The following is a 27,391-nucleotide window of genomic DNA, read 5'->3' on the forward strand; positions in this document are numbered from 1 at the left end:
AGTTGAACAATGAGAACACATGGACACAGAAAGAGGAACAACACACACTGGGGCCTGTCGGGGGCTGGGGGGCAAGGGGTGGGAGAGCATTAGGACAAATACCTAATGCATGTGGGGCTTAAAACCTATATGATGGGTTGATAGGTGCAGCAAACCACCATGGCACATGTATACCTATGTAACAAACCTGCATGTTCTGTACATGTATCCCAGATTTTAACTGGAAACCATAGGGTTAAAGATAAATGGAACTGTACATAAACACTGTACTGTATTTGGTAATTTTTTTCTCATTGGGGTTTGGGTAATCAGTTCTGAAACTGCTTTACATCTATCCTGGGGTTGAACAAATAAGTAAGTGGATGAATTGTGGGAGCCAGGTTTCATGCTGTCAGAGGGCATTTACAAATAAGCAAGAAGGGAAGCATAGGATAAACCCTCTAGTGTTGGATTAGAGCCAGAAACATCAGTATGAACTCATATTTAGGTAGAGCTACACATACATGTATGTACATATACACACACAGATGGATAGACACAGAATGATTACAGATAGGTGTGTATACATAGCATAGTATACATATATTACCTACCTCCAACTGTCAAGGTCCTATAATCAGTGACACCCCAGTAGCAATTTCACCCTCAGTACTTAGATATTGCTTTCCAAATACCATTTATAACTAAGAACCCTCAGAGAAATGGCTTATTCGTGAGGGCAGGGCAATGAAAAAATAAAAGATGAATAGCATCAGAAAGTAAAGTGCCCAAAAAACACAAAATAATGGGGGTATGTCAAAGGGACAATAGGAGCCAACCTTAAAGAGCTCCCAGTGGCCAAAGCTGAAACAATTTGAGCAACAAAATAACTAACATAGTATTTTTAATAACCCAAAGTATAAAATAAATATACAGTCAGATGCTGTCTAATGATGTTTGGGTAAATGAAAGACTGAATGTACCAAGGTGGCCCTATAAGGTTATAATGGAGCTGAAAAGTTTCTATTGCCCAGTGATACTGTAGCTGTTCTAATTCATAGTGCCATACATTACTCAAGCAGTTGTGGTAAAGCTAGTATAAACAAACTTACTGTGCTGCCAGTCATATAAAAGTATAGCATATATAATTATGTGAAGTACATAATACTTGAGAATGACACTATACATTTTATCATTATTTTAGATTGTACTCCTTATTAAAAAAAAAAAAAGTTGGCTGGGCATGGTGGCTCACGCCTGTAATCCCAGCACTTTGGGAGGTCGAGGTGGGCGGATCACCTGAGGTCGGGAGTTCGAGACCAGCCTGACCCACATGGAGAAACCCCATCTCTACTAAAAATACAAAAAGTAGCCAGCGTGGTGGTGCATGACTGTAATCCCAGCTACTCGGAAGGCTGAGGAAGGAGAATTGCTTGAACCTGGGAGGCGGAGGTTGCGGTGAGTCGAGATCGCACCATTGCACTCCAGCCTGGGCAACAAGAGTGAAACTCCACCTCAAAACAAACAAACAAACAAACAAAAAACCCAAAAGTTAACTGTAAAACAGCCTTAGGCATTCCTTCAAGAGGTATTCAAGAAGAAAGCATCACTATCATAGGAGATGACAGCTCCACTGGTGTTACTGCCCCTGAAGACCTTTCAGTGGAACAAACTGTAGAGGGGGATGACTATGATACTGATGATTCTGACCCCCTGAGATTGTCCAATGGGCTCATAAACAAAATGGCCATGGTGGCAGAGATAGAGGTTATGCATGGGCTCAGCAACATAGACTTCCACTCACCGATGCTGACCTGGCTAAAGGCACTGCCGAGTACCCAATCTGCCAGCAGCAGAGACTAACAATGAGTCCCTGACATGGCACCATTCCCCAGGGTGATCAGCAAGCTACCCGGGGGCAGGTTGATTACAGTGAACTGCTTCCATTAAGGAAGGGGCAACATTTTGTACTTACTGGAACAGACTAGATATGGATTTGCTTTCCCTGCATACAATGATTCTGCTAAAACTACCATCTGTGGACTTACAGATTCACCTTATCTACCGTCATCATATTCCACGCCGTTGCTTCTGACCAAAGAACTCACTTCACAGCAAAAAAGTATAGCAATGGGCCTATGCTCATGGAATTCATTGGCCCTACTATGTTCCCTACCATCCAGAACCAGGTGGATTGATCCAACATTGGAATAGCCCTTTGAAGATTTAGTTATAGCACCAGCTAGGTGGCAATACCTTGCAGGGCTCGGGAAGGTTCTTCAGAAGTCCGTACATCCTCTTAATCAGTATCCAATACATGGCATGGTTTCTCTGATAACCAGGATTCAAGGGCCCAGGAATCAAGAGATGGAAATGAGAATGGTACACTATTACTCTTAGTAATACCACTAGCAAAAATTTGTCTTCCTGTTCCCATGATTTTATGCTTTACTAGCCTAGAGGTCTTAGTTCCAGAGGGAAGAATGCTTTCACCAAGAGACATAATGATTCCACTTAACTGCAAGTTGACTGCTACCTGGCCACTTTGGGCTCCTTGTGCCACTGAATCAACAGGCAAAGAAGGGAGTTACGGGGCTAGCTTGGGGTGACTGATCCTGCCTGCCAAGGGGGAACTGAACTACTACTCTACATGAAGGTAAGAAAGAATACACTTGGAATACAGGCGATTTGTTAGGGTGCCTCTTAGTATTAACACTGTCCTGTAATTAGAGTAAATGGAAAACTACAACCTAATCCAAGCAGGACAATGAATGTTGCTGTGGCTTTAGGAATGAAGGTTTGGGTCACCTGTTAAGTAGAGAATCACAAGCAGCTGAGGTGCTTGCTGAAGGCAAGGGGAATATGGAGGGTTAGTGGAAGAAGGTATTTATAAATACCAGTTACAACCATGTAACCAGCTGTAGAAACAAAAACTGTAATAGTCATGAGTATTTTCTTTTTATTTTGCTATGAATACATTTGTGCATTTTCTTTTCTCTTATTCTTTTATCATGTAACTTTCTATCATAGTATTTAAGTATTGCTAACATTACATAATTTATGCTATGTAAGTATTTAAGTTATGGGATATCATGGAGAAGAGTAAACATCAGACAAGGACTTTACCTCCTCTTCTGAGGAATGGTTTAGTATGTTTTCCGTTGTATGCTAGATAGTTGTATCATGTTAGGTGGAATTATGATCGTGCTATTGTCTTTATTTGCAGATTAACTATGGTTTACAGAGATGTGCATGGGTGCCAAGTTGACAAGGGGTGGACTTGTGATGGCTAATTTTATGTGTCAACTTGACTATACCATGGGGTGCTAGATTAAACATTATTTTTGGATGTGTCTTTAAGGATGTCTTTCGATAAGATTAGCATTTGAGTTGGTGGCCTTAGTAAAGCAGATTGCCCTCACTAATGTTAGTGGGCATCATCCAATCTGCTGAGGGCCTGAATAGAACTTTCAAAAAGGAGAAGGAAGGAAGAATTTGTCCCTTTTTCTTCCTGCCTGCCATCTGGAGCTGGGATATTGGTCTTCTCTTGCTCTTCGACTGAGATTTATACCATCAACTCCCCTGATTCTGAGCCTTCAGACTTGAACTGAAATTACACCACTGGGTTTCTTGGGTCTCCAGATGGCAGATGGCAGATCATGGGACTTCTCAGCTTCCATAATTGCGTGAGCCAATTTCTCAAAATAAGTCTCCCTCTGTCTATATGTCCTACTGGTTCTCTTTTTCTGGAGAATCCTGACTAATACAATTCTCCATTCAAATTTCTTTTTCATGAAAATGCCTCCAATTTTTCCAAATTCTTCATGAAACATACCTTGTATGACTTTCTTGATCTCCCTCTCTCTCTCTCTTTTTTTTTTTCTTAGAGATGGTCTTACTTTGTTGCCCAGGTTGGAGCTCAGTGGCACAATCGCAGCTCACTGCTGCCTTGAACTCCTGGGCTCAAAGATTCCTCCTGCCTTAGCCTCCCAAGTAGCTGGCGATTATAGGCAGGTGTCACTGCTCCCAGGATTAAAATTTTTTTTTTGTCAAGACAGAGTCTTGCCATATTGCCCAGGCTAGTCTCAAACTCCTGGGCTCAAGCAATCCTCCTGCCTCAGGCTCCCAAAGTGCTGGGATTACAGATGTGAGCCACCACATCTGGCCCCTTGATCTCTTTTGGTCTATGTAGCACATGATGGCAAATAATCTACTACAGTGTCTCTGACAGGTTTGTATTTTTGGGCCTTATCTTCCCAAGCAGAATTTAATAACCTTAGAGTAAGAGCTTTTTCTCTTATTTCTTCTGTGTGTATTATTATTTCTGTGTGTATTATCACTTCTTCTTCCATTTGTTAATTAATTTATTCACTCATTAAACACATATCTGCTGGGTGCCAATACAATGGTGAACAACACCAGACAGTTCCCTTAACTCTTATGGAGATTACAGTTTAGCTGGGGACGTAGAAATGAATAAAACAGCCATAAAACAAATGCACAATGATAAGTGTCAATAATGTTCTGAAGGGAAGATACTTGACGAGAGTCCACAAAGGGGAACCCTACCTAACTTTGAGTGGAGAGGAGGATGGGCAGGGCAGGAAAGGCTAATCCAGACAAAGTCATGTTTGAGCTGAGATCTGAAGAATGAGTAGCTTTTCACTAAATAAGATAGAGAAAAGAAGTGAAGGTTAGAGAAGAGTATTCCAGATAGAAGTTCTGGCTTAAAGAGGGTGGATAGGGCCACAGTATCACACACAGCAAGCCTCAAGATACAGGGACTGACCAAATAGACAATACTAACCATTTTCTTCAGTCTCTTCTCTTCTCGTTTTCTTTCAAGCTGTGCCTCCTTTTCTTCTGCCTCCCTTTTCTGACGTTCCTCCTCTTGGGCCTTCAACTGGGCCTGATTGAGATTAGAACCCAGAAAAATCAGAACCCTCAATTTGAACAGAAATGTGATCTTTTATGTTTAGGATAGTCAATCTACCAAAGTGCCTGTCCTATCTCTGGAATAAGTCTGCACTTGGTGATAAAAGTAGAAAACTCAATCAACATGTCATCAGTTATGTAACTTAAAAGTTTCTCCAAAAGAATCCTTTTCTACTTGGGAAGGAAAGACTGATCATAAATAATATCACTAATTTTTCATTTAAAAATGATGACTTTGGCTGGGCACGGTGGCTCACGCCTATAATCCCAGCACTCTGGGAGGCCAAGACGGGCGGATCACGAGGTCAGGAGATCGAGACCATCCTGGCTAACACGGTGAAACCCCGTCTCTACTAAAAACACACAAAAAATTAGCCAGGCGTGGTGGCGGCCGCCTGTAGTCCCAGCTACTTGGGAGGCTGAGGCAGGAGAATGGAGTGAACCCAGGGGGCGGAGCTTGCAGTGAGCCGAGATCACGCCACTGCACTCCAGCTTGGGCGACAGAGCGAGACTCCGTCTCAAAAAAAAAAAAAAAAAGATGACTTTTTAGTTCTTACTGCCATCTGTGAAAAACTAACTCCAAGTTAGAAACAGTTTAGGAGGAAAAAGGTTTTCTTTCATTTCACCAGAAAACCCCCAACTGATAGAACTGTTTATTTTTTCTTGGTAATTACAAAATTTACTTCGGATAGTCTAGGTCAAAACTTTGGAAGATAAGAACTAACCCCCTTTGCAAATTCATTAGGTCAGACATCTGCCTATAATACACTAATCTTGTTTATGTGTAAATCTTCTAATCTGCTGGCTCTCATCAACTTTTATAACATTTTCTTTCTGCTGTGTTAATGATGTTGATGTTTCCGTTCCCCTTATTTTCCTAAAATTGTCAAAGAATTCAGGCCAGTAGGCCAAAAAACCATTTCCAAAGTTGACGTAACTATATTGTCTCAAGAGTTCTGAAAAAGTGAGGTTTCATTTTTTAAGAAAGACCTAGACAAATCCTTTTTTTTTTTTGACTCAGTTTGCATTTTGAATTTATTACCAATTTTTCTTCTTCTTGTTTTTTCTTCTTCTCTGCCAAGATTCGCCTACGTTCAGCCCGTTGAATTGCTCTCTCTTCCATAGCTAGAAAATAGTAACAGAGTTCTAACATTTTTTATATTGAAAAAAATATGAGGAATACTGCAAGAGAAATGCCTCCATTTCATAGTAAAATTTAGTGTTATTATTAGGGTTTTCTTGTAAGTTGAAAGTTCACAATCTCAGAAAATATGTAGAGATAAATAGAACTTATATACTCTATAGGTTAAAGACTTATTATCCCATCCTCAGCAATGAGGAACAATTTATAAATTAATTGTTTTGTTTATATTTTTATTAAAAATGATTAAAAATGATTTATGATTTATAAAAAATGATTTACTGATTTATAATGTGCCTTGATGATAGACTTTTAGTATATGAAACCCAGAAACCAGAATTATAATTTGATTATATATTTGATGAATGCAGGAAACTTTAATTACACCTAACAAGTACTTTGAGAGTAGAATCATTCCTCAAATCCTATTGAATCTGCTAATTTTTCTTAAGTCACTATATATATGTCTGTATATATAAGAACAACAACAAACAAACTAAAGTTTGGGGTCACGATGAAGATATTTCAATCTAGTTTTAAGGCCTGGATATACAGATGGGCAGGAAATGGAATTGTACCAGGCATTTGGAGAACTGGCATATGAACGAATTTGAGTGTCAGAATCCTGTTCTTGACAGTCTATTAAATATCGATCCAAAAGAAACAAATGTGCAAGATGGTCTGATAATATGACTCTGTAATCAGTTGGGGCTTTCATAGGAAGAAGGGCATGGATGGGAGGAGTATCAAGTTCTGCTCACCTAAGCCAGCCAATAGTTACTTTCAGTTCCTTGTGCCATATTACAGAGAAAAGAATTTAAGTCCAAGTTTTAAGAATTAATAAACAAAAAACTCACCAGGCTATTTCTTGGACAGATATTAAGTGTCTGCTTTGCTGAAGAAGAATGGTAGTGCCACAGATGGCGAGAGTGAAATTGTCTCTCAGAAGGCAGAAATAGACCAGGGGATTAAAGTGAGAGACCCCTAAGAAGTAGAGTTTCTAGTAATATGCCCTTTGCCCATCTTTTCTAGATCTAATCATTAAAAGACTACTTGAAAGTAGACTGGGCTTCTAAAATAGCTAACTCCTTGATCAAACAATAATTTTTTAAAAAAATTACACTTAACTGGGCATTTCCTGACCAAGCTTAATGACAGGCAACGCCAGCATAAATTGCTGTCCTGGCAGATAGTTAATGCAAAGACTGCCAATTTCTTCATTAATAGGAACTGACTGCAGGCACAGTATCTTCATTTGCAATTACTTCTTGTTAAACCAGCAATCTTGTCACAGGTAAAAAATCAAATTTACAAACCACAATATAATTGTCAAAGTGCCAACCACCACATGCAAACATATGTACAGTGAAGGACTAAGTATATAGTAAAAACAATTAGCAGATTAACTAGGTGGGTTCTGAAGAATGCTTCTATTCACATAGTTTAGTTTAAATAAGGGTTTCTGGCCAGGTGCAGTGGTTCATGCCTATAATCCCAACACTTAGGGAGGTTGAGGTGGGAGGTCTGCTTGAGGCCAGGAGTTTGAGACCAGTCTGGGTAACACAGGAAGACCCTACCTGTACCAAATAAATAAATGTTTCTATGTGCATCAAAAATGTTATCAAATGAAGATATCTGGTTTGTAGGTTTCATTACTAAAATCCTATCAATAAGTTACAACATTGTAAAATGATATAATAATTTAGCTTGTATTACTGTAAACTGATCAATATTTGAACATTAACGAAGTACGATGACAGGTGACCTTTACCAGTGTTTGTCCTTGGCAGCAACTTAGAGCTTTCTCATTTGTATAATTATCCCTTTTCTTTTCACAATCCAAATCTCAAATTACAGAAAAATGACACACCTTTCAGCTATGTTTTTTCTGTGTGTGTGTTGGTTGGGAATGCCAAAAAGGTTGGCAAAAGGGGCAGTAAAAAAGTACTGGGGCTCTCTGGTGTACTCCACTCCTCACATGTCTACCGTTCTGAGATTTTTGATGTCAGGTTCTGTTAAGTCTCAAAACCTCAAGAGTCGTCAGAATTCAGTACCAGTGTACACATTCTACTCTAGGAGAGGAGATTACAACCACCAAGGCACCACCGAGACAGCCTTGCCTTTTAGTATGGGATGTGGTGTCATCAATTGCTTTGGCTTCCTTTTGCGTCCAGAAAGAGAATTTCGGGAGTCACTTCTACTGCCTTCAGTCCCAGGGGAAGCAACAGGTGAACTAGGGGAAAAATAAAGGAAAAGAATTTAGATTACTAACCAGTTTCCTTCAAAGTCCTTTGACCTGAGAAGCTCAAAGCCTTTTACAGACCTTAATGAATCCCTATTCTCTGAGATAACTACATATCATATCCACGCCATAAATGTGTGTAATGAGATACGGAAAGGTTGCGTGATCGGCATGAGTCTACACAGTGAGTCAGGTCCTCTGACTCCCATCCTAATGCTTCAAATCCATAAGTATCACCACATCTTATCCTATCATTTACTACATGCAATGAGTATGTCTCAAGCACAACTGAAACCATATTAAATGGCTTTTCAGAAATTTGGGCTCTTATTTGAGGCTCAAAGATGTTTTGTTTTATCCCTAACAACTACAAATTTAAGCCAGGAAATAAGCCAGCCCAGGGGCTGCTCCACATGGACCTGATGTTGTCTGACTTGGCTTCTCAGCACTTAACATAGCTAGAAACCCAGAAATAGAGCAAGAAAGCATTTTTCTGTTTAACTGGCATAGTAACAGAGATCCTCAAAAGCAGCCACGACCTAAACGCTAACTGTGTAACCGGATCCTTACAGGCATCCTTGACTATCTATGCCTGTCATATGCTAGTCGCAACATAGGCTTCTTTGCTTTGAGAGCACAAAATCAAAGAAAAGGAAAGATCATGGAACTCAGAAGCAGGACAAAGAAGCTCAGGACCCCAAGTGAAAAACCCCTTAAAATGAGTCCAGAGAGTTCTGATAGAACAGACATACTTCACAAGCATCTGGCAGGTTCTTGGTTCCTCTTCTCCTCTGGGCTTTGACAGCAGGTGGCTCTGTGTGTCTGTGACTGCTGAGGCATGCTCTGCTGCCCACTGAGCCTCTGCCAGCCGCTGGTTTTTCTTCAGCTCGAGAATTGTTTTCTGCTGTTCCTGAAGTTTCTTCTTTTGCTTCTCAATCAGCTGCTGCTGGAAGACATGGCGGCTGTGGAAATGACCCAAGCAAAGCGGTTCTGCTTTCTGGCTGGTGGTTCTGAGCGTCTCGTTGCTGCCAGGCAGTTGAGGGGGTTCAACACCCAGGGTCTTGTGCTGCTTATTGCCAGGTGCACTCAAAGGGACATTCTGAAGGGAACCCTGCAAGTTGCCTGTTGTTCTTCCTAGGGGAGGACTGAGCATGCAATCACTGCTTCCCAAGGGAGGCTTTTCCCACAAAGGGGGCACAGCAGTCACCTGAGAGAGAGAAACATGTTATAACTCAACTATTTAAAGGACTGTGCTGATGAAATTCAACATTCATGAGGTCAGTATTGTTTTGTTTAATGGCACAACTGCCATGTATTGCAGGTAAAGGTGGTCTGTGCTCCTGGCCTGGCTACCTCAGAGGCCACCACTCTTAAAACATGCATTGTTGCTCACCATGAAAACTGGGAGAGTGGCTGGCTATGGTGGCTCACACCTATAATCCCAGTGCGTTGGGAGCCCAAGGTGGCAGATCACTTGAGGTCAGGAGATTGAGACCAGCCTGGCCAACATAGTGAAACCCTGTCTCTATTAAAAACACAAAAATTAGCCGAGCATGATGGTACGCACCTGTAATCCCAGCTAGGATTATAGGAGGCTGAGGCAGGAAAATCACTTGAACCCAGGAAGTGGAGGTTGCAGTGGGCCAAAATCGTGCTGCTGCACTACAGCCTGGGCAACAGAGTGAGACTCTGTCTCAAAAAAAAAGAAAACTGGGAGAGTGGCTACAGCTGTATGAACCACTGCCATGGGCCAGGACATTCGCAATAGCAAAAATGTTCTCTTACAAATTTCTATTTTGGACGGTTCATTTGTGAATTAGGCAAGGTTACTCCAGATAAATATATATACATATATATATACACACACACACACACGTATATATATATATATAAAACAGGAATTTAATATGCATAAATTGACTCTGAATTTTAGTGGAAATTTGAAGATGTTGTGGCAAAGGATATATTCTTTCTCAAGAACGTTTGAAAACCAAAGAATATCTTTACAAATTAATAATATATCTCTGTTCTTTCAATGCCTCTCCTGACACTAGTAAATTAATCATATGCCATAGTACAGGATATTTATTTATTTCAGCATCAAGGTCCCATCAAAGCCTAGCTAACCGTCTCCAGTTATTCCTGAACTATCTATGGGTGGGAAATATTTGAAAGCTCAGGATTGCTGGGCAAATATCTGCATTACATAAGAAAATGTTACCTAATAATATTTTGTATTAGCATATGACTAGTTCTCAAAGCTTTATTACATAAATCCCATCTAATAAACTGAGGTACCATACTCAATTACAAGTTCTATACAGAGGGGAAGGAAACAAGAACTTTTATTCAGAAACAGTTATCTTGGCCAAAATTATGGCATGTTAAAATGTCTCTACTAGAATGGTTTGGTTCCATGGTCTAAGATCTAAGTTTTTGATTCTGCCATCTGCAATGGCTTAAAGGGAAAAATGCTATGAGCTATCTAATATCAGAAGCTTCTTATTCTAACAGGATGCCATCCTTAGGGACTCAAAAATATTTTTCATGATTATAGAAATGCTTTCCATAGACTCAACTGAAATGAAGGATGTGGTATATGGAAACTCTGACATGTTAAACACTTTTAAAAGTAACCTTTTATTTCAGAAATGTCAGTGAACACTTACTAATGAGAATACCTGCTTAAGTAATTTAGTATCAAGCAGGGTATATGTTTTAGGCTCTTTTAAACTTGGTGGTAATGACACCTTATTAACCCAGCAAGACTGTGTCAAAGCCCTCAGTAAAGCGACAGGGTTTCTTTTGGATCATGGTAACTTTTTAACATGAAAATAAAGAATATGAAGGAAAAGCTTAGTGGTACAGATTGCACTCTATAATAGAGCAGGAGTGAATGGTCTGACTTAATTAGAGAAAATCACCTATTAGCTAACTGATAATTTTGGAAAAATTCAAGGTACAGTTTATGTGTTCTTAGTACATGAGTTCCTATGATTGTATAATTAATGAGCATCTAACTAAAGATTTTATATATTCATTTGTTCATGTTTTGCTGTACACTCTGGAAAAAGATTAGTTTACTTAGTCTCTACAGGGTTTATTGTAGCCCTCTATTTTCATTTGCTCCATTTTTAACGATATTATCCTTTCTTGATAAAGTCTTTTGCTCTTGATTTCAGAGATTTGGAGGCTTTTTTTACTTGAGTCTCTCTCTCTCTCTCTCTCTATATATATATATAGTAATTTTTCTGTTTTGCACAGGTAAAAATACTTTCTGCTGACTTTTTTTTCTTCATTTCAGAACAGTGGCACTTTGTAAAGTAAAAGGTTCTATACTGATGTTTTTTAAGATAGAAGTCTGTCTTGGGTCTCAATGGAGAAAAAAGTATCTGCCATAAAGGTAGATACATTGCCTAGTGGAAGGGACCAAAATGTTATACATAAGTCCCAACAAGCATCTTCATGATCCTCCCTCTCTGAGAGAATAAGCTTAAATTAAAACCAGCCTGCTTGCCAGCAGTAATCAGGGTAAAAAGCAAGGCTGGGGATCCTCCAGTGCACAATTTAATGTCACATGTCTGAATTAAGTACTTAACAGCATTATGTGGAGGGTGGAGGTGAGGGGGTAGAAGATCTTCTCCACAAGGTTTTCTAAACATGACAAGTGCAATGATAAAAGAAGAAAGCTGACAGTATTGACTTTATAAACACTTAACAACTGTGTATAGTACCAAACACTATAACTAAACCAAAAGACACATAACAAAATGGAAAAAATGTTTGCAATATATAACAATAAAAGCATCAATAATCTTAAAATATAAAGAACTCTTAATAAATAAGATAAAGATATCAAATAGAAAAATGGACAAAGGGCATGAAGAGACAAGTCACTATATATCTGTATCTTTCTACATCCATATATAGATATATATACAGTCGTGCATTGCTGAATAATGGGGATTTGTTCTGAGAAACAGGTGATTTTGTTGTGTAAACACTGTAGAGTGTACTTATACAAACCAGGATGGTATAGTCTGCTGCACATCTATGCTATATGGTGTAGCCTATTGCCCCTAGTCTACAAACCAGGATAGGATGTTACTGTATGGAATACTGTAGGTAGCTGTAACACATGGTAAGTATTTGCATATCTAAACATAAAAAAGGTAAAGTAAAAACAGTATACAAGATAAAAAATGTACACCTGTATGGGGGCACTTACCATGAATGGTGCTTGCAGGACTGGAAGTTGCTCTGAATGAGTCAATGTGAAGGCCTAGGACATTATTATACACTAGTGCAGACTTCATAGACATTGTATACTTAGGCTACACTAAATTTATTATAATTTTTTTCTTCAGTGATGAGTTAACCCTAGCTTACTGTAACTTTCTATTTTATAAACTTTTAAATTATTAACTTTTTGACTCTTTTTATAAAGTAACAGCTTAAAACACAAACATTGCACAGCTGTACAAAACTATTTTCCTTCTTTATATACTTATTCCATAAGCTTTTTTTTCTGTTTTCAAAGTGGTTGTTTTTTAAAAAAATTTTAAAACACATTTTTGTTAAAAACTAAAATACAAGCACACATATTAGCCTAGGACTACACACGGTCAAGATCATCAAGAAGTCACTAGGCAAGAGGAACTTTTCGGCTCCATGATAATCTTATGGGACCACCACTGTGTATGTGGTCAGTCATTAGCCAAAACATTGCTATGTGGTGCACAGTATATTTTCAATAGAAAAATGTTTAACCTTACTAGTAGTCAAAGAAATACAAATGTTGAAGCAATCATAAGATGAAAATAGAACATGCATTCCATTTTTAGGTATTATCCTAAGTAAAGCATTATGGATATGTGTAGATTTAGCTACTACGATGTTCACTGAAGTACTGTTCACAATGGCGGCAAACTGGAAACACCTTAAATTCCAGGAATAGAGGAGCTAAACAGATTCCAGCTTATGGTTCATTACAGAATATCATGTAGCCCTTACAAAATGGTGGCACAGAATACTAGTCCTCAGACGGGATGTGTACCACGTCCACTTGCAGAACTTAAAAAAACAGAGCTGCCCCACACCTGAAATTCTGTTTTAGTAGATGTGATTCTGAGGTATACTCTCAGTTGAGAACTACTATTGCAGAAGTATACATAATGACAGAAAATGCTTGTGTTATATTGTGAAAATGCAATTTTTTTTTTTTAGAAAAACAGTAAGTATTAGTATTAAGAAGAAAAAAACATGGCCTTCCTTTTCCTGAATTTTGGCAGACTAGAGTTTCTCAGTGGCCTGACTAAAGAACATTTAAAAGCTAAATAAAATATTGAGATAAATTTGCATATGCGTAAAGACTAGATGGCTATACTTTAACATGTTATTAGTGATTATCTATAGATAATAGAATTATAGGATGTTTTGCTGTGATTTTCTATCAAATTGCTACAATTACTACATATGACTTTGCTTATTAGAAAAAGAAAAATTTTAAATTTCCCCTCTTCTAAGTCACAAACTCATTTGGAGAGGAAATGTCTGATGATCAAAAAGAGGAGTTCAAGAGTTATAGACAGTGCGTTATCTGTCTGTTCCTAAAGGAATATTTCACTTAGTTGTTTTAAATGCCCTCTCGATATTACATCCCTACTAACTTCCAACGATGCCAAAGTTTACATATGATTATAAAAAGGAGATTCAATTCGAGGAAATAAACACTGCCTGAAAGGTAGTGCATTGAGGCAGCTCTAATCTTTTGATAGCCTAGACAAGGCAATCTGACGACGACTGACATACCAGCTATAAAAGCACAAACCTCAAATGCAAGTGTTGACTAAGCAGGAAAAACAATGTACCTGTCCATTTCTTACTGGTGGACCCACCACGGCTGTTGCCTCCTCGGGTAGACTGATGCCTGATGACTCACTGGCACTGAGTTTCCCCAGTGATGCTGCCTTCAGCAGTGCATCCATCTTCTTCCTATTTTCCTCTTTTGTGAGAGCCAGCTCTCTCTTCAGGAGCTCGGCGCCACACCAGTGCTGCCATTCTGTAAAGCAGTGTCGGAGAACTTGTTTCCGGTTATGCTCAGCGGCCAATTGTTGTTTTCTAAGCAACAAAGCACTTCCATTAAAATAAAGAAGCCATTTACAGTTTGTTAATTGATAATATAAACGAAACATAAGTCCAAAAGGGTTCTAGAAATGTTCCATCTTAGCTCTCGCTTAACATTTTGTATTAAGCTAAATGAAATTGCTTTATAAATTCCCCAGTGCAAAGGATCTCCTCTTAGAAGGTGTCAGCACTTCAACAGATTACCTTCAAGAAGAAAGAGGAACTGTTCCGTTCTCTCATGTCACAAAGGCATATTAATTTTTTTTGATTACCATAGTTTCTGAAAGCTTTTGGAGGGGAAAGAGCAAATAGAAGGGGTACATAAGTAATGACTTTTAAAAGATGAATGCATGAGGGAGAGAGAGGTTCAGCTATGCATGAAAATTTTAAAAAGACAGGTTTGGGAGAAAGAGAAAGGAACAAAATTATAACACTTAACAAGTTAAATTGTTAATAATTTAAGTATAAGGCTTACAAAATCAAAGTAAAACTCTGAGGGTTGATCTTGTGAAAGAACTGGCCAGGGAAAGGACTGCTAAAGAGAAGGACTCATTTACCAAACCCTTGAACTGAATATCCATGTCTGCCCCAAGAAGGTACTTGCTAAGCACTAGATGTGTGAAGGGCAAAGGCAAGTCCCCTGGTCTCATGGAACTCATTTATTTTCTACACCTTCTTAAGAAAGGGCTCACTTGATTCCTGGAAACTTTACAAATATTAGGGAACATGACTAAGGGGAGGTTGGGATGTGGTATTACAGCCAGCCACATTTTCTTCCCAATGGGAATCTCCATTAGGAGATTTGGTGGCAGTCAGTTGAGAATTCAAGCATAGAGGCCTCTGAGATCTATCTATAAGTGAATGGTTATTATCCTGAAGAACTGAGCTGTGAGTGTGGAACTTATTATGTGGTATCAGGAATCAGCTTTGAGGTTCAAAACATAATACTGTTTAGACACACACTGGATTGTATCTTGGAAAGGTGACTCATATAAGTTCTCCATCATACCATTTGCATATCCATTTCTGTTAAACATACATAATGCTTAACTCTCCTCATGGACTCTTTGGGGTCATATCAAGCAAATCATAAAGTTCTTAACTCAGTGAGTCAGGGACCATTTCTACAGTTCTTAAATGTTTATATGACCTTTAAACCTTTTCTGACTACAACCTACAGTAAGAAAAAATGTCACATTGTGACTCAATATACAAGTTTATGTGTGTGTGTGTATAAAAGTTTCACCAAATAATATTTACCCTTACCACAAGAGATATACTCTGATATTTCTAATCTATTCTATATTTCTTTTAAAAATAAGCAACCTTGCTAACAGCATATTTCATTATATTTAATTGTTTCCTTCTAATGCATTGATAGGTACCCAATAAATACTTAGAGATTGACTTACTGATGGTTTTTGTAATAAAAGTATAATATAGGTGGTAATAAACATTTATGTGTGTTTTATGTAAATAAATATCTAAGACTGAATAATCTTGAAATAAAAATTTTAGAAGGAATAACAATAATAAATCAGATAGCAACACAGGTAGGAACAAAGCTCCAAAAATCAGTGTATAAATAGTGAACAAAAAAACTCTGTAACACTTTATTCAAGTGAGTAAAAATCATAAATTTCTATAGGATAGAAGATGTACATTGCTGTGTCTGATTAATGTGAAATTCAATTTCCATCAATCTGCTCTGGAAGTAGGAGTGTGAAATTTACCTGATATATTAATTTCCTGTTTTTACAGCACAAACAGCCAAAAGTAGCACTGGTGTTTTGACTGTCAAGGAGATTATTTGGACACTATGAAAAGGCAAAGAGGAAAACACTTCTGTAAATATAACAAGACTAAAAAAGTAAGAAAACGAGTAAAAAAATGCACGTTCAATATAGGGCTTAAAGCCCACTCTATAATGGTTGTGTGGGGATATGAAAACGAAGTTGGCCAGGTACAGTGGCTGATGCCTGTAATCGCAGGAATCTGGGAGGCCGAGGTGAGTGGATCACTTGTGCCCAGGAGTTTGAGACTTGGGCCACATAGTGAAACTTCATATCTACAGAAAATACAAAAATTAGCTGGGCGTGGTGGTGAGTGCCTGTAGTCCCAGCTACTTGGGAGGCTGAAGCGGGAGGATCACCTGAGCCTGGGAAGTGGAAGTTGCAGTGAGCTGAGATTGTGCCACTGTACTCCAGCCTGAGCGACAGAGTGAGACCCTGTGTCAAAAAAAAAAAAAAAAAAGTCAAAAAGAAAAAACAGAAAATGTAGTTATGATATCTGTATTTGTGGTTTGAGGCAGAAAGGCAGAAGCACAGAAGCCAGAGATTCAGGGACAAGGATAGTTCCACTCCTGTTCTCTTGCAGCTCACTTCAGCAGAGTGACAATGCTGCATACAAGCCAATTTCTATACTTTTTAAAAGATGACACTAAAAACATATTTCTAAAGCAAAAAATCACTTAAATTTCTTACACCTTAGTCAGATGCAACTTACTTTGGTATGCTCACCTAAAGAAATGGTTTCAGACATAGGTGTCAGATAATCATAAATGGAAGGGCAGAGTTCCCTTATGAAAAACAGCCTATCACAATTTCCTTGCAATCTGAAATCAGGGAATTTCTAGCCAGAGTATATAAATTGACCATCACAATGATATATAACTGCATGCAGAGAAAGGCAGTCTCTGCTCATCTAAGAATATGAAATACAAAAGGTTTGAGTAGGAATTTAAGTATGAACCTTGCTGCCCAGGATGAACACTCAATGATACCAAGTGACTGGCGCATGTTTGGAACTTACAAGTCAGGAGAAGAATGCTGACTAGATATAGGACACTGGGCCAGAAACTGAGTTTCTATGCCCCAGATTCATCCTCAAAAACAGTGTCAGTAAGCCCTGTTATGCTGTCTATCCCACAAGAGTTTTTTTTCTGAGAATCTAATTCAATTTAAAACAACCCTGAAAATATAGAACACAATTCACATGTAAGGTAATACCCACTATCTTAGGACAAGACTACTAGATATCTGAAAAGTATCTTGAATGTTTTAAAAGCAAATGAAAAATGACACATAATCACAAGCTGGTGATCTGATTGAGTGCTGTAATCTGATGCAGAACATAAAAAAGCAGTGACATGAACAGTTACGTTTGGGATGAGCAGGTTCAGCAGGAGTAGGAATGAATAAGCTCATGCATTCAATAATGTGCTAGGTGCCCCCAGGGACAAAATGGAAGATAAAAACTTCGTTTTAAAAAGTTTCAAAGTTTTAAACTCTGTTTCAAAAAGTTTTAAAGTGAGCCAGGCCATGAAAGCTTTGTCCTCTGCCTGTGTGATAGAGAGATCAGGAGCTCTACCAGGTGAAGACACCATGCGGCTTCTGGCTGCTCACCTGCATACCCACGTGAGCAGAAGGAAGGACAATTGAACATGATTAACAGGCACACTCCGTAAATGATTTCCAAAAGAACACTGAAATCCGGAATACTGAAAATGAGAATATCTGATGGCCTGTTTTCAATTCAGCCTCACTTCTCCTCCTGGCCTCCAGGTGAGCCTAGTGGGTTCACCCTGACCTGTTCCTACACAAGCCTGCCTATGTACTAGTTTATTAGTTCTTCTCCAAACTAAAAAATGCCCTTTTCTAGTGAGCCACATTCTGCCTCTTTCAGAAGGTGGGGCTCATGAATTTCTATTTCTAGAAAGCTCCTCAGGGGATTATAATGAAGGATAGCCAAGTGTATGTCACTCCTAAGTATTTATCTTATGGTGTCTTCTGTTGCAATTGTGTTAAATATTTGGGTACAATTTTAACTTCCCCATTTAGATAAAAAAACTAGAAGGCAATAATGTTAAATACTTTTGTTCCCCCATCCTATCCCCAGGACTTAGGAGAGGATCTAGCATACAGTAAGCATCAGTAAAGCTGGTTGACTGAATTAATTTATCCCAATCAAACAGTATGAACGAATGAACAAACAAACAAATGAGATGGTTTGAAGAACACCAAAGGGCCAGTTTTTCTCACTGGCCTGCCACAGTACCCTCAAATCTCTGTCACTCCCACTTTGGGCACTGTTTCCAGACAGTGCCTGTTAAAATTAAGAAAAAAAAAAAATGTCCCGGAAGGGATAACATATCAAGTGAGAATTACAGTAACAAAGAACAAAGGGCTTGAGGGACAAAGAGAAGAGATAAAAGCATGTTCCAGGAAAGGCCCAGGGCACTGGTGCAGGAGAGGGCAGGATTAAAGACTGTGGAAGTTAATACAGAAGGGCAGAGATGCGCCCCAGGAAAGAATTGAGAAATCTGGGAAGCGGGGCTCAGGAAGGACTGGCAGAAGATTTTTTTAAATTTTTATTTTAATTTTTCCATAGTTATTGGGATACATACTTACATGAGTAAGTTTTTTGGTAGTGATTTGTGAGATTTTGGTGCAGATGTTGAAAACAAACCCTGTTTCTTCCCAATTTTGTCTGGGGCTAGCTGTAAATGCAGACAGAAAGTGGGAGAGGAGGAATGGAAGATCTGGAACCAACTTTCAAAAGTGAACATGCTAAGGAAATTGAATATACAGTATAAATTTCAATACCACCATCTCAAAGGGTCTAATTTAGTGTGTGTACTAGAACTTTCTTGTATTACTAAGTGAATCCTCAGGGTTTGGAAAATTTGTTCATGTTGACGCTGCATCACAATATTGTAAGGAAATTTTATAACATCATTACCATAACTTATTTTAAAATAATAAAGATGAACAAAAATAGAGTAACCACAATTCCCATTAGGAAAAGCAAGACACATTTTTAGAAGAAAAAAGTGGATGAATCCTTGGATTGCAAGTGAGACCCAGCACACGCTCCAAAAGGAAAGATGGTTGCTACATTACAAATACGAAAAAGAGAGGGATTTGTGGTTGCTTCAGAGAGAAAGTGGGAAGAAGAGAAAGAAAAGGGGGGAAAGAAAAAAGCCCACAAGTCTAGGCCCGTCGTGGCAGACAGGCCAGTGAGCGGAAATCTAGGTGGCAAACACACACGTCAGTGAGGGAACTAGAGGATGAGGACACAAGTGACATTTAAATAATGAACATAATGAGTAATTTCAATGTCCAGGTGAGTGAACCACAGAATCACCTGTGTTTGGTCAATCTGGTCAGAGCTAAGTTTCTACAATGAGTAACCATGATAATAAATGCTCTGTCTTATCCCTGAGCTGTCTATTTAGAAAGAATGCTTCAAAACCCTATCAAATTAAATTGCAGGAGAGGAAGCAATTAAGTTCTTCATTTGTTCCCTGATGTGCTTATTATTCAACAGGTATGGATTTAGTGTCCATTGAGGCTGCTCTTTGCTCTGTGACCTTGAGTCACTTACTGTCTCTGGGCCTTACTTTTATCATCTGTAAAATGAGGGGCTGGATCAGATGACCCTTGAGGTGCCTTCCTGCTCTGGGATGTTTTTTGCTTTATAGTAAAAAATCATTATAAGTTAAATATTTTCTAACTCTGTCAGTTAAAAAATGTTTAGTATCCATTCTAAACATTTAAAAATAGTCACTTGAAAATAATTCACAGACACAAGACAAAAAGTTCTGAGAAGATCTTTTTTAAAAAATTGGCACATTATGCTATTATGAAATCCCTATTTAGTGCTTTTATATTTAAACAGTTTAATTGGAATGGAATCTTAAATTTTCCAGATTTTCCTTATACAAGTTTCTTCCAGCATGTAAATCTTATAGGCCACTTTTAACTTCAACATCCAAGTGTCCACTCATTTTATGCCTGCATTCACACTGCATCCACATTACAACCCCAGTTTCCTTTCTTTATCCAACAAATCCTGCCAGCTGTTCCTTTCTGAGTGAGCTATCATCCTAATTCCTTGTATCAATCACCAGGTCCTCAGATTTAAGAAACAAACTATGGGAGAGTTTTCTGTGTTGGCCTCTTTTTTTTTCACCAAAGATTTCTCCCAGCATATCATAGGAAAGGGAAATTGACTAGGTCACCCTCCTGCTTAAAAAACCTTCAAGGATTCACCTTTTTTTTTTTTTTTTTTTTTTTAACCAAAGACTACCTTAACTCCATGTCCTGGCATTCGAGGCCATTCAGAAGTTGATGTACTTGATGACCACATGCTTGATAATCTCCAGCCAATCCAGATGGCTATGCTTCATGCCATCATCCCAGTCTCCCTGTCTCTACCTAGGAACATCCTATTGACCATGAAGAGCTCAGATCAAGACCCATCTTCTTGATAAAGCCTTTCCTGGCACTCTAGGAATCTCCTTAGCCACAGCTACACATTCTTGTCATGTTCTCAGCAGCAGATGGAGATGTATTATTCAGTTAACAATACTCCTCAATACCTGTACAGTCTCTAGATCTTGTTTTGCCCATTCATCTGTGAGTTCTTTGAGGACAAGGGGCCATGCACCAGTCTCCAGGCCTGATGCTATCACAGGATTACTCAACTTCAAGGGGCACCATGCCCTTCTATGTAAAAATACTTGCATTTATCATTTATGTGATTTTTCATCCTGAATGAATGACAGCACTGCCAGTAGAGAAGTGATTACATATAAAAACATGGATTTCTCCCCAACTCCTAAGTAAACAAATAGTTCCTTCACATGGACACAGAGAGGGGAACAGCACACACCAGGGCCTGTTGAGGGGTGGAGGATGAGGGGAGGAAACTTAGAGGATGGGTCAACAGGTACAGCAAACCACCATGGTACACATATACCTATGTAACAAACCTGCACATTCTGCACATCATTTATCACTTTTTTTTAAGAAGAAATAAAGAAAAACAAACAAACAAAAAACCAAATGGTTCCTTTTACATCTGTGATTTTGATTCAAGAATGCAAACTTGAACTTGTAAATAATAAGAAGAAAAGTATTTGATTTTAAGATGATGGAATAAAGAAAGCCTCATTTAAAGACAGAATTCTGTGTCATTCACAAGCATAAGAAGGAGCTGTTATAAAGGTGTCAAAAAACCTCTAAATAAGGTGTGGAACAAAAGACGGTAGAGCAGGAAGACGCATTCTTGGCAGGTTGGCCCTCCCAGATGGATGCTCTCTGTGTCCTTAATTAACATTTTATATGTATACAGTGATTTCTATGAATGAGAATTATTGGCATATAAGCCAAACACCCTCTTTTGAATTCTAAGATGGTCCAGGATACAATGCTACTACACCAGAACGCAAGGGAAAATCCTAATACTTGCTTCCCTTAAAGAAAGAAGATCATGTACAATGTATATTTTAGTTTAGTTTAGTTTAGTTTATTGGAGACAGGGTTTCACTGCGTTCCCCAGGCTGGTCTTGAACTCCTAGGCTCAAGTGATCCTCCTGCCTTAGCCTTCTGAGTAGCTGGGATTACAGGCACACTCCACTGCTCCTGGCTAGCATATTTAAATAATTTTGTTTACTTATAATTTTCAGTTAAAATTTTCTAGTTTGAGATGTAACAGAGAAAAACTGTGATTTCCGTATTTTATAAGTGGATAAGATTACTCTAGTCAGCATGTGTAAAGTTTATTTGTGGATTCTTCAGGAGGAAAATATCCTAGATAAACATACTAGAAGGATTTTCACAATACAAATAATGATACCTGTTTTCTTCCCTAAGATCATTTTCCAAGGCTTGAGTCTCCCACTGCAACTTCTGGGATCTTGTGTAGTCTCTCCAGGCCCGCAGGACCTTCAGCTGAATCTTCCAGTCAGACAGGGTCCCAGCTTTCCCCAGCTTAATCCTATGATCAAGAATCAGCTTGTGCCAGGCAGAGAAATACCGTTTTTGACACTGCAGTGGAAACATTAGGAAAATCACCATCCATTAGCACTAGTGTTTCTAATATCTAACACTGACAGCCCTCTCCTCAGATTTTCCCCTCACACTTATTAAAAACAAATATAGGAACTGTTGTCTTAATGGAAGGGAAGAGACAAAACACAATTCCTTTATGCTAATAATGACAAGGAATATTCAATCATGCAAATGAGGCATTCTCAGCTCTCACAACTTAAACTAAAATACTTCATTCTCATTGTAAGCCACCAGTCCCATGGGGAGCTGGAATAAGTCACATCTATGACATGAACCAAGGGGCTTGTTTGAGAAGCTTGAAAACCTGTCTCCAACATGACTCCCCCGCCAAGGTGTCTTGGAGCTCAAAATACCAACCATTTAATTCATTACCGTTTATAACACCATTACCGTTTATAACTACCGTGTAGTGCCCTACACAAGTGAACGTGAGAGATTCCATGAAGATGGGATGGAGTCTCTGGTCCCTGAGAATAAGACAGCTAAAAACAACAAAATCAGCTGGGCTACTACCACTGACCACTTTGGGGCTCTGGTGAGTCTAGAGAGACTAGATGTTCAGGTTGCCTATAATCTTCCGCTACATGCATTTGACAGCAAATTAGACAAGGTCTACTGACCCTAAGGATGTCCCAAAGCAGTACTTTACTCACGATCCTAGTCTAAGAAAATCACTGAGACCTAGTCCTTGCCTGTATCTTCTCTCTTTTCAGCAAACTTTACATTCCTTCTAGATCAAATTACTTTCAGCTTTTGGCCTTGACATCAACCATGCCATTTCATAGTTTCCTATCTATGTTCACATTGGGTTGGTGCAAAAGTAGTTGCGGTTTTTATCATTGCTTTTCATAGCCAAAAACTGCAATAACTTTTGCACCAACCTAATACTAATTTATCTGTCCCTCTTTTCTGCCTTCTTTCTGCCTAACTACTTCGGTAGTCACCTCTCTCAGGAAGCCCTCCTATTACCAGTCCCTCTACCTAAATGTAACTGCCCATCCACTGTCTTCCTAAAGCAATCTATGCTTTCTTCAGCCAAAACACCCAACACACTATATCATAATTACCAGTTTACCTTTTTCCCCTACACTGTGAGCCTCCTGAGAGAAGGGAATAGGTCTCATAAATGGGAATGGTAAATCTGACCGTGGCATTGAGTGTGGGGAGCATCAAAACAAAAACTAACCTCATAGAAAGTGACTTCGTGGGAAATATGGAGGATGCCTGATGACCAGTTTCAAGGATGTGCCAGATTTATCAGGCAAATATTTACTGCTTCTTTCTCTATAAAAATACTTAACTTTCTTAATTTGAACATTTACTAAGCAACCATCACTGTGTTTCAATTTGGGGACTCTGCACAAAATTGTCTGACATGACCTCTACTTTTGAGAAGTTATAGGGAAAGAGGGTGTATCAATGAAAAGACCAATAACATAAGAAAGCATCTACTAGAATTCTTAGAAATTGTCCATTTGGCCAGAAATGTTTTCCAAACAGGGTATTAGTTTATATTCTTGTTCTGACAAACTAAACAATATTCTTCATCATAATTTCTCATTAGGAGAAACCATGGCAAACTTTAAAAAGCCCTTTCCCTATGTCAAATGAGGCACATGTTCTAGACCTTCACCTCAGATCTCTTGGAGGGGATGAAAGAGGGGAAGGGAGAGAGGAAGGAAAGGGTATTTGCTGAATACTGGACACTCTTTCAGTTGTAACAGGGAGAAAAGATATAGCTGCCAGGTTGAGGGGTATGCCTTTTGCATCATTTGTTTACCTCTTCCACAAAACACAGCATGAAAAAAAATGGTGCTAACTTGTGTGCCATGGTCTAAAGAAAATGTTCTGTGTCTGTTTACCAGGTCCCTTTAAGAAGTCCTCTTGAATGACTTGGTAAAATATTCTATGTGTAGCTATCTCTAATTTTAACTTCAGGATTATTTCAAATGATGAAAAATAGTACAAACATAATCCATCTTGACAATAATAACACTATTAATAGTGTCCTTTGATTTTGACATTCCTTTTCTTTGTAAAGTTCAAAGCATCTTACATGTAATATATTTATTAATTTGCAAGCCATCATTATAAAATAAAGATTATAAATATTATTATGATTTACTTCACCAAGCTAAAACTTCAAGTAGAGAAAGGTTTAATGACTAAAATCACAAGTAAAGAGTTAGTGGTACACCTAAGGCTGAAACTGAAACATTCCAGCATCCTGATGACTCTAATCTATTAGGCAAAAACATCTCTCCTGAAAAAGAAGGGCACACTTTTGGCGCTTTCATAGTGAAAGGAAACTCTATACATAACTTACCATGGTAGAAAAGCATTGGTTAGGGACATATCTGAATGTAGGAGGGGAAATTTTGAGTTTATAAATTCTATAGTCAATATGTTTATTTAAAAATACTTATGTTGAGACTTTGAGACCAAAATGATCAGTTTTAAAGGTCTATAATTCAGGTTCACCACAGAGAAGCTAACACAAGAGCAAAGTGACAGACCTGTATAGCAACTACTTCCTTGAAATTGACTTGCTATTGGTTTTTTCCCTGCCTGCTCAAAAAAAGCAATCCCATTAAAATTTAAATTAAAAAAATAAAGTGTGAATCAAGAATAGCTGCTTAGTTATTCTTGATTCATAGCAAACATTATCCAGGTATACAGGAGTCCCATAAATGTGTTTGAAGAAAATATTTGGGAAAGGAATATACTCAGTTCCATCTTCTCTGGAAGAAGATGCTACTTTTGTTTTTATTTAGAAGTGTGGCACACTTCCACAGTCCTGAACTATTTATTTGTTCTATTCCTCCCTACCCCCAGCTTACTTCCTGATGTTCCCAGACCTGCTTCTCCTTGTTAGTTTTCTATACTTTGGAACTACCATAGCGCTCTATCCCTTTGCTTTTTAAAACAAGACGTATGACTTAAAACCACAACTGGGTTGGAAGAGGAATATGTTCTGTTTAAGCCAGGAGAACTTAAGTTTTAACTAGCTAGGCAACTAGTCTGATTTCCCTCCATTTATTTCCTAGTTCATTTATTTTTGTACCGTTTTTAGTTCTGATAGATTTTCAAATATAGTCAGGCACTCTTTTCCTAACTTCCATCATCTCTTTATCATAGTTGTGGTAATAATTAAGGCTTGATATAGGTAAATAAACTACAGAAAGTCACTGGAGGAAGAACTGTTCCTAAGTACCTATCTATAATAATTTCTAAAATAAAATACTACCTGGTGAAATTTAGAAAGTTTTAAAGTGAAATGGTATCCTCCACACAAAATCTTCCACAATACATCATTTGGTTGTTAAGGATTCCACTGAAGAGAAGAAATGACAGCTCGCTCTGCTAAATTTATTACCTGCACTGGAGTTGCCCTCGTTCTGTTAGCCAGAAAAGCTCTTCCCTGAAGTGTAATCACACTACTGTCACTAGGAATGATTGACGTTAGGTGGAACAGCAATTTGCTATCTAATCTTCATTGTAATTCTAACCCTGTCACTAGAGATGCTTGTTCTGATTAATGAAGCGGGTAACTCATCAAAATTCCTCAGCTATTTCTCTTTTGTCAGAAAGTTCAGTGATAATTGCATCAAAATTCTCCCTCATGGAAAAATAAACAATGAATTGTTAAGAGGACAAAAATGTCAACAAGTTTACAATTTATTTTTGCTGAATAGAACTAACTTTGTTGCAACTAATGGTCTACGGGAGTTGGCAAAGGCTGGAATGTCAGGAAGAAAGCTACATTCCACACCCAGGCCCCTAAGTGACTCCTTGCTGTTCTCAGGCCAAAAGAACAGAAACTTTATTGCTACAAAAGGGAGCAATCCCCAACTTCCCTTTTCCTTTGCGGGCTACTGTGGCTGGGCAGAAGACACCAGAGATGCTATGAAGTCCCTGGGGATTAGAGAGTTAGTTTTAAGTTGAAATGAGGAAGGAGAAAAAAATTTAATAAAAAATGGGATCTTTGTCATGGCAAAATAAATCTCCAGTAGGAAGTGCAGTATTGAATTCTGCAATGGAAAAGCAATACCCCTGACCCATCCTATTCCTGATTTTCGTAATTTTACCCCAAAGACAAGACAGGAAATCATGGTAATCCTCAACCCCAACTACATATGCTCATAACTAATTGCATTAGAGAAAATATACTCAGTTCCCAGAACACAGTGCTAAGACCTGAACTTGCTGCTGGGTTCCATGGAAAAGCCTAGAAGCCTAAACTTTGACAACCACTGCCATGTGAAATGATACCCCTGGCTATAGACAAAAAAACTACTTCTGTTATATCCTGGAAGATGTGATGCTCATTTTACTTCTATATTAAATTTTTTTCTCCTTCTTCATTTCAACTGAAAAAAAAAAAAAACAAAAAACAAAAAACCCAATCCCTATCACTGTTCTAAAAGCAGAACCAAAGAATAAACTTTTACCCAACTTTAAAAATTATCAACATTCTGCCAATCTTAATTCATCTCTCCCCCAGCCAACATTTTTTTCTGAAGTATTTAAAAATAAATCACAGATACCTCATATTGTATCATGCTATCCATAAATATGTCAATATGCCCTTACATAAGGCCATTTTATAAGTTCTTAATTCTGCTAAAAAGTTTCAATTGATAATATTGCTGTAGTTATCTAATAGTTACGCTGTTTCACTCTAGAAATAGAATTTCAAGAAGCAATTCCTTAGTCTCACCAAATAGTAAATGCTTAACCAATAAAATTCTCTGGGTTCTTTACAGAAGAATGACCACAATGCAGCCTATCACCTGACCACACATTAGGATGGGGCTCCTTTCCCAATACCCTGAACATGAGTTCTCGTGACCTCAAGTCTGTAGAAAAGGCAGACCTATGGCTCCCTGTCACCTTCTCTTTCCCGTCTTTCTTCATGTCCCTTAGAGACCTTCTTCCCCATCTCTACCAAAATCCCTGTTATCTGCCCACCCTTCATCCTTGGCCCCCGCCAGACACACACGAACTATGCCAAGAACACAGCTTACTTCAGAATATATCATACAAATGCTTGATTCACCTCCAGGATACTGTGATAGTAAGACAATGACGTGGTGCCTTTCATTCCTCACC

General features: G+C 38.4%; 2 protein-coding genes across 2 annotated transcripts in view; one reads left to right on the forward strand and one right to left on the reverse strand.

Moving 5' to 3' along the window:
• Positions 1-27,391, reverse strand: part of KIAA1407 (KIAA1407 ortholog) — an 88,565-nt gene that overhangs the window by 32,049 nt on the left and 29,125 nt on the right. The window contains exons 8-13 of the mRNA XM_011966815.1: positions 22,065-22,255; positions 14,168-14,417; positions 9,050-9,504; positions 8,176-8,288; positions 5,957-6,039; positions 4,787-4,888 (exon numbers count right to left, since the gene is read on the reverse strand). Coding sequence (XP_011822205.1) covers positions 4,787-4,888; positions 5,957-6,039; positions 8,176-8,288; positions 9,050-9,504; positions 14,168-14,417; positions 22,065-22,255 — 1,194 coding nt within the window. The remainder of the gene's footprint in view (positions 1-4,786; positions 4,889-5,956; positions 6,040-8,175; positions 8,289-9,049; positions 9,505-14,167; positions 14,418-22,064; positions 22,256-27,391) is intronic.
• QTRTD1 (queuine tRNA-ribosyltransferase domain containing 1) overlaps positions 9,378-27,391 on the forward strand; it is a 79,072-nt gene continuing 61,058 nt past the window's right edge. Inside the window, exon 1 of the mRNA XM_011966811.1 lies at positions 9,378-9,574. Within this exon, the coding sequence (XP_011822201.1) occupies positions 9,554-9,574 (21 nt within the window). The 5' untranslated portion in view covers positions 9,378-9,553. The remainder of the gene's footprint in view (positions 9,575-27,391) is intronic.

Source organism: Mandrillus leucophaeus, unplaced genomic scaffold (assembly GCF_000951045.1).
Source record: "Mandrillus leucophaeus isolate KB7577 unplaced genomic scaffold, Mleu.le_1.0 Scaffold775, whole genome shotgun sequence".
In the NCBI taxonomy this organism is placed as follows: domain Eukaryota; kingdom Metazoa; phylum Chordata; class Mammalia; order Primates; family Cercopithecidae; genus Mandrillus; species Mandrillus leucophaeus.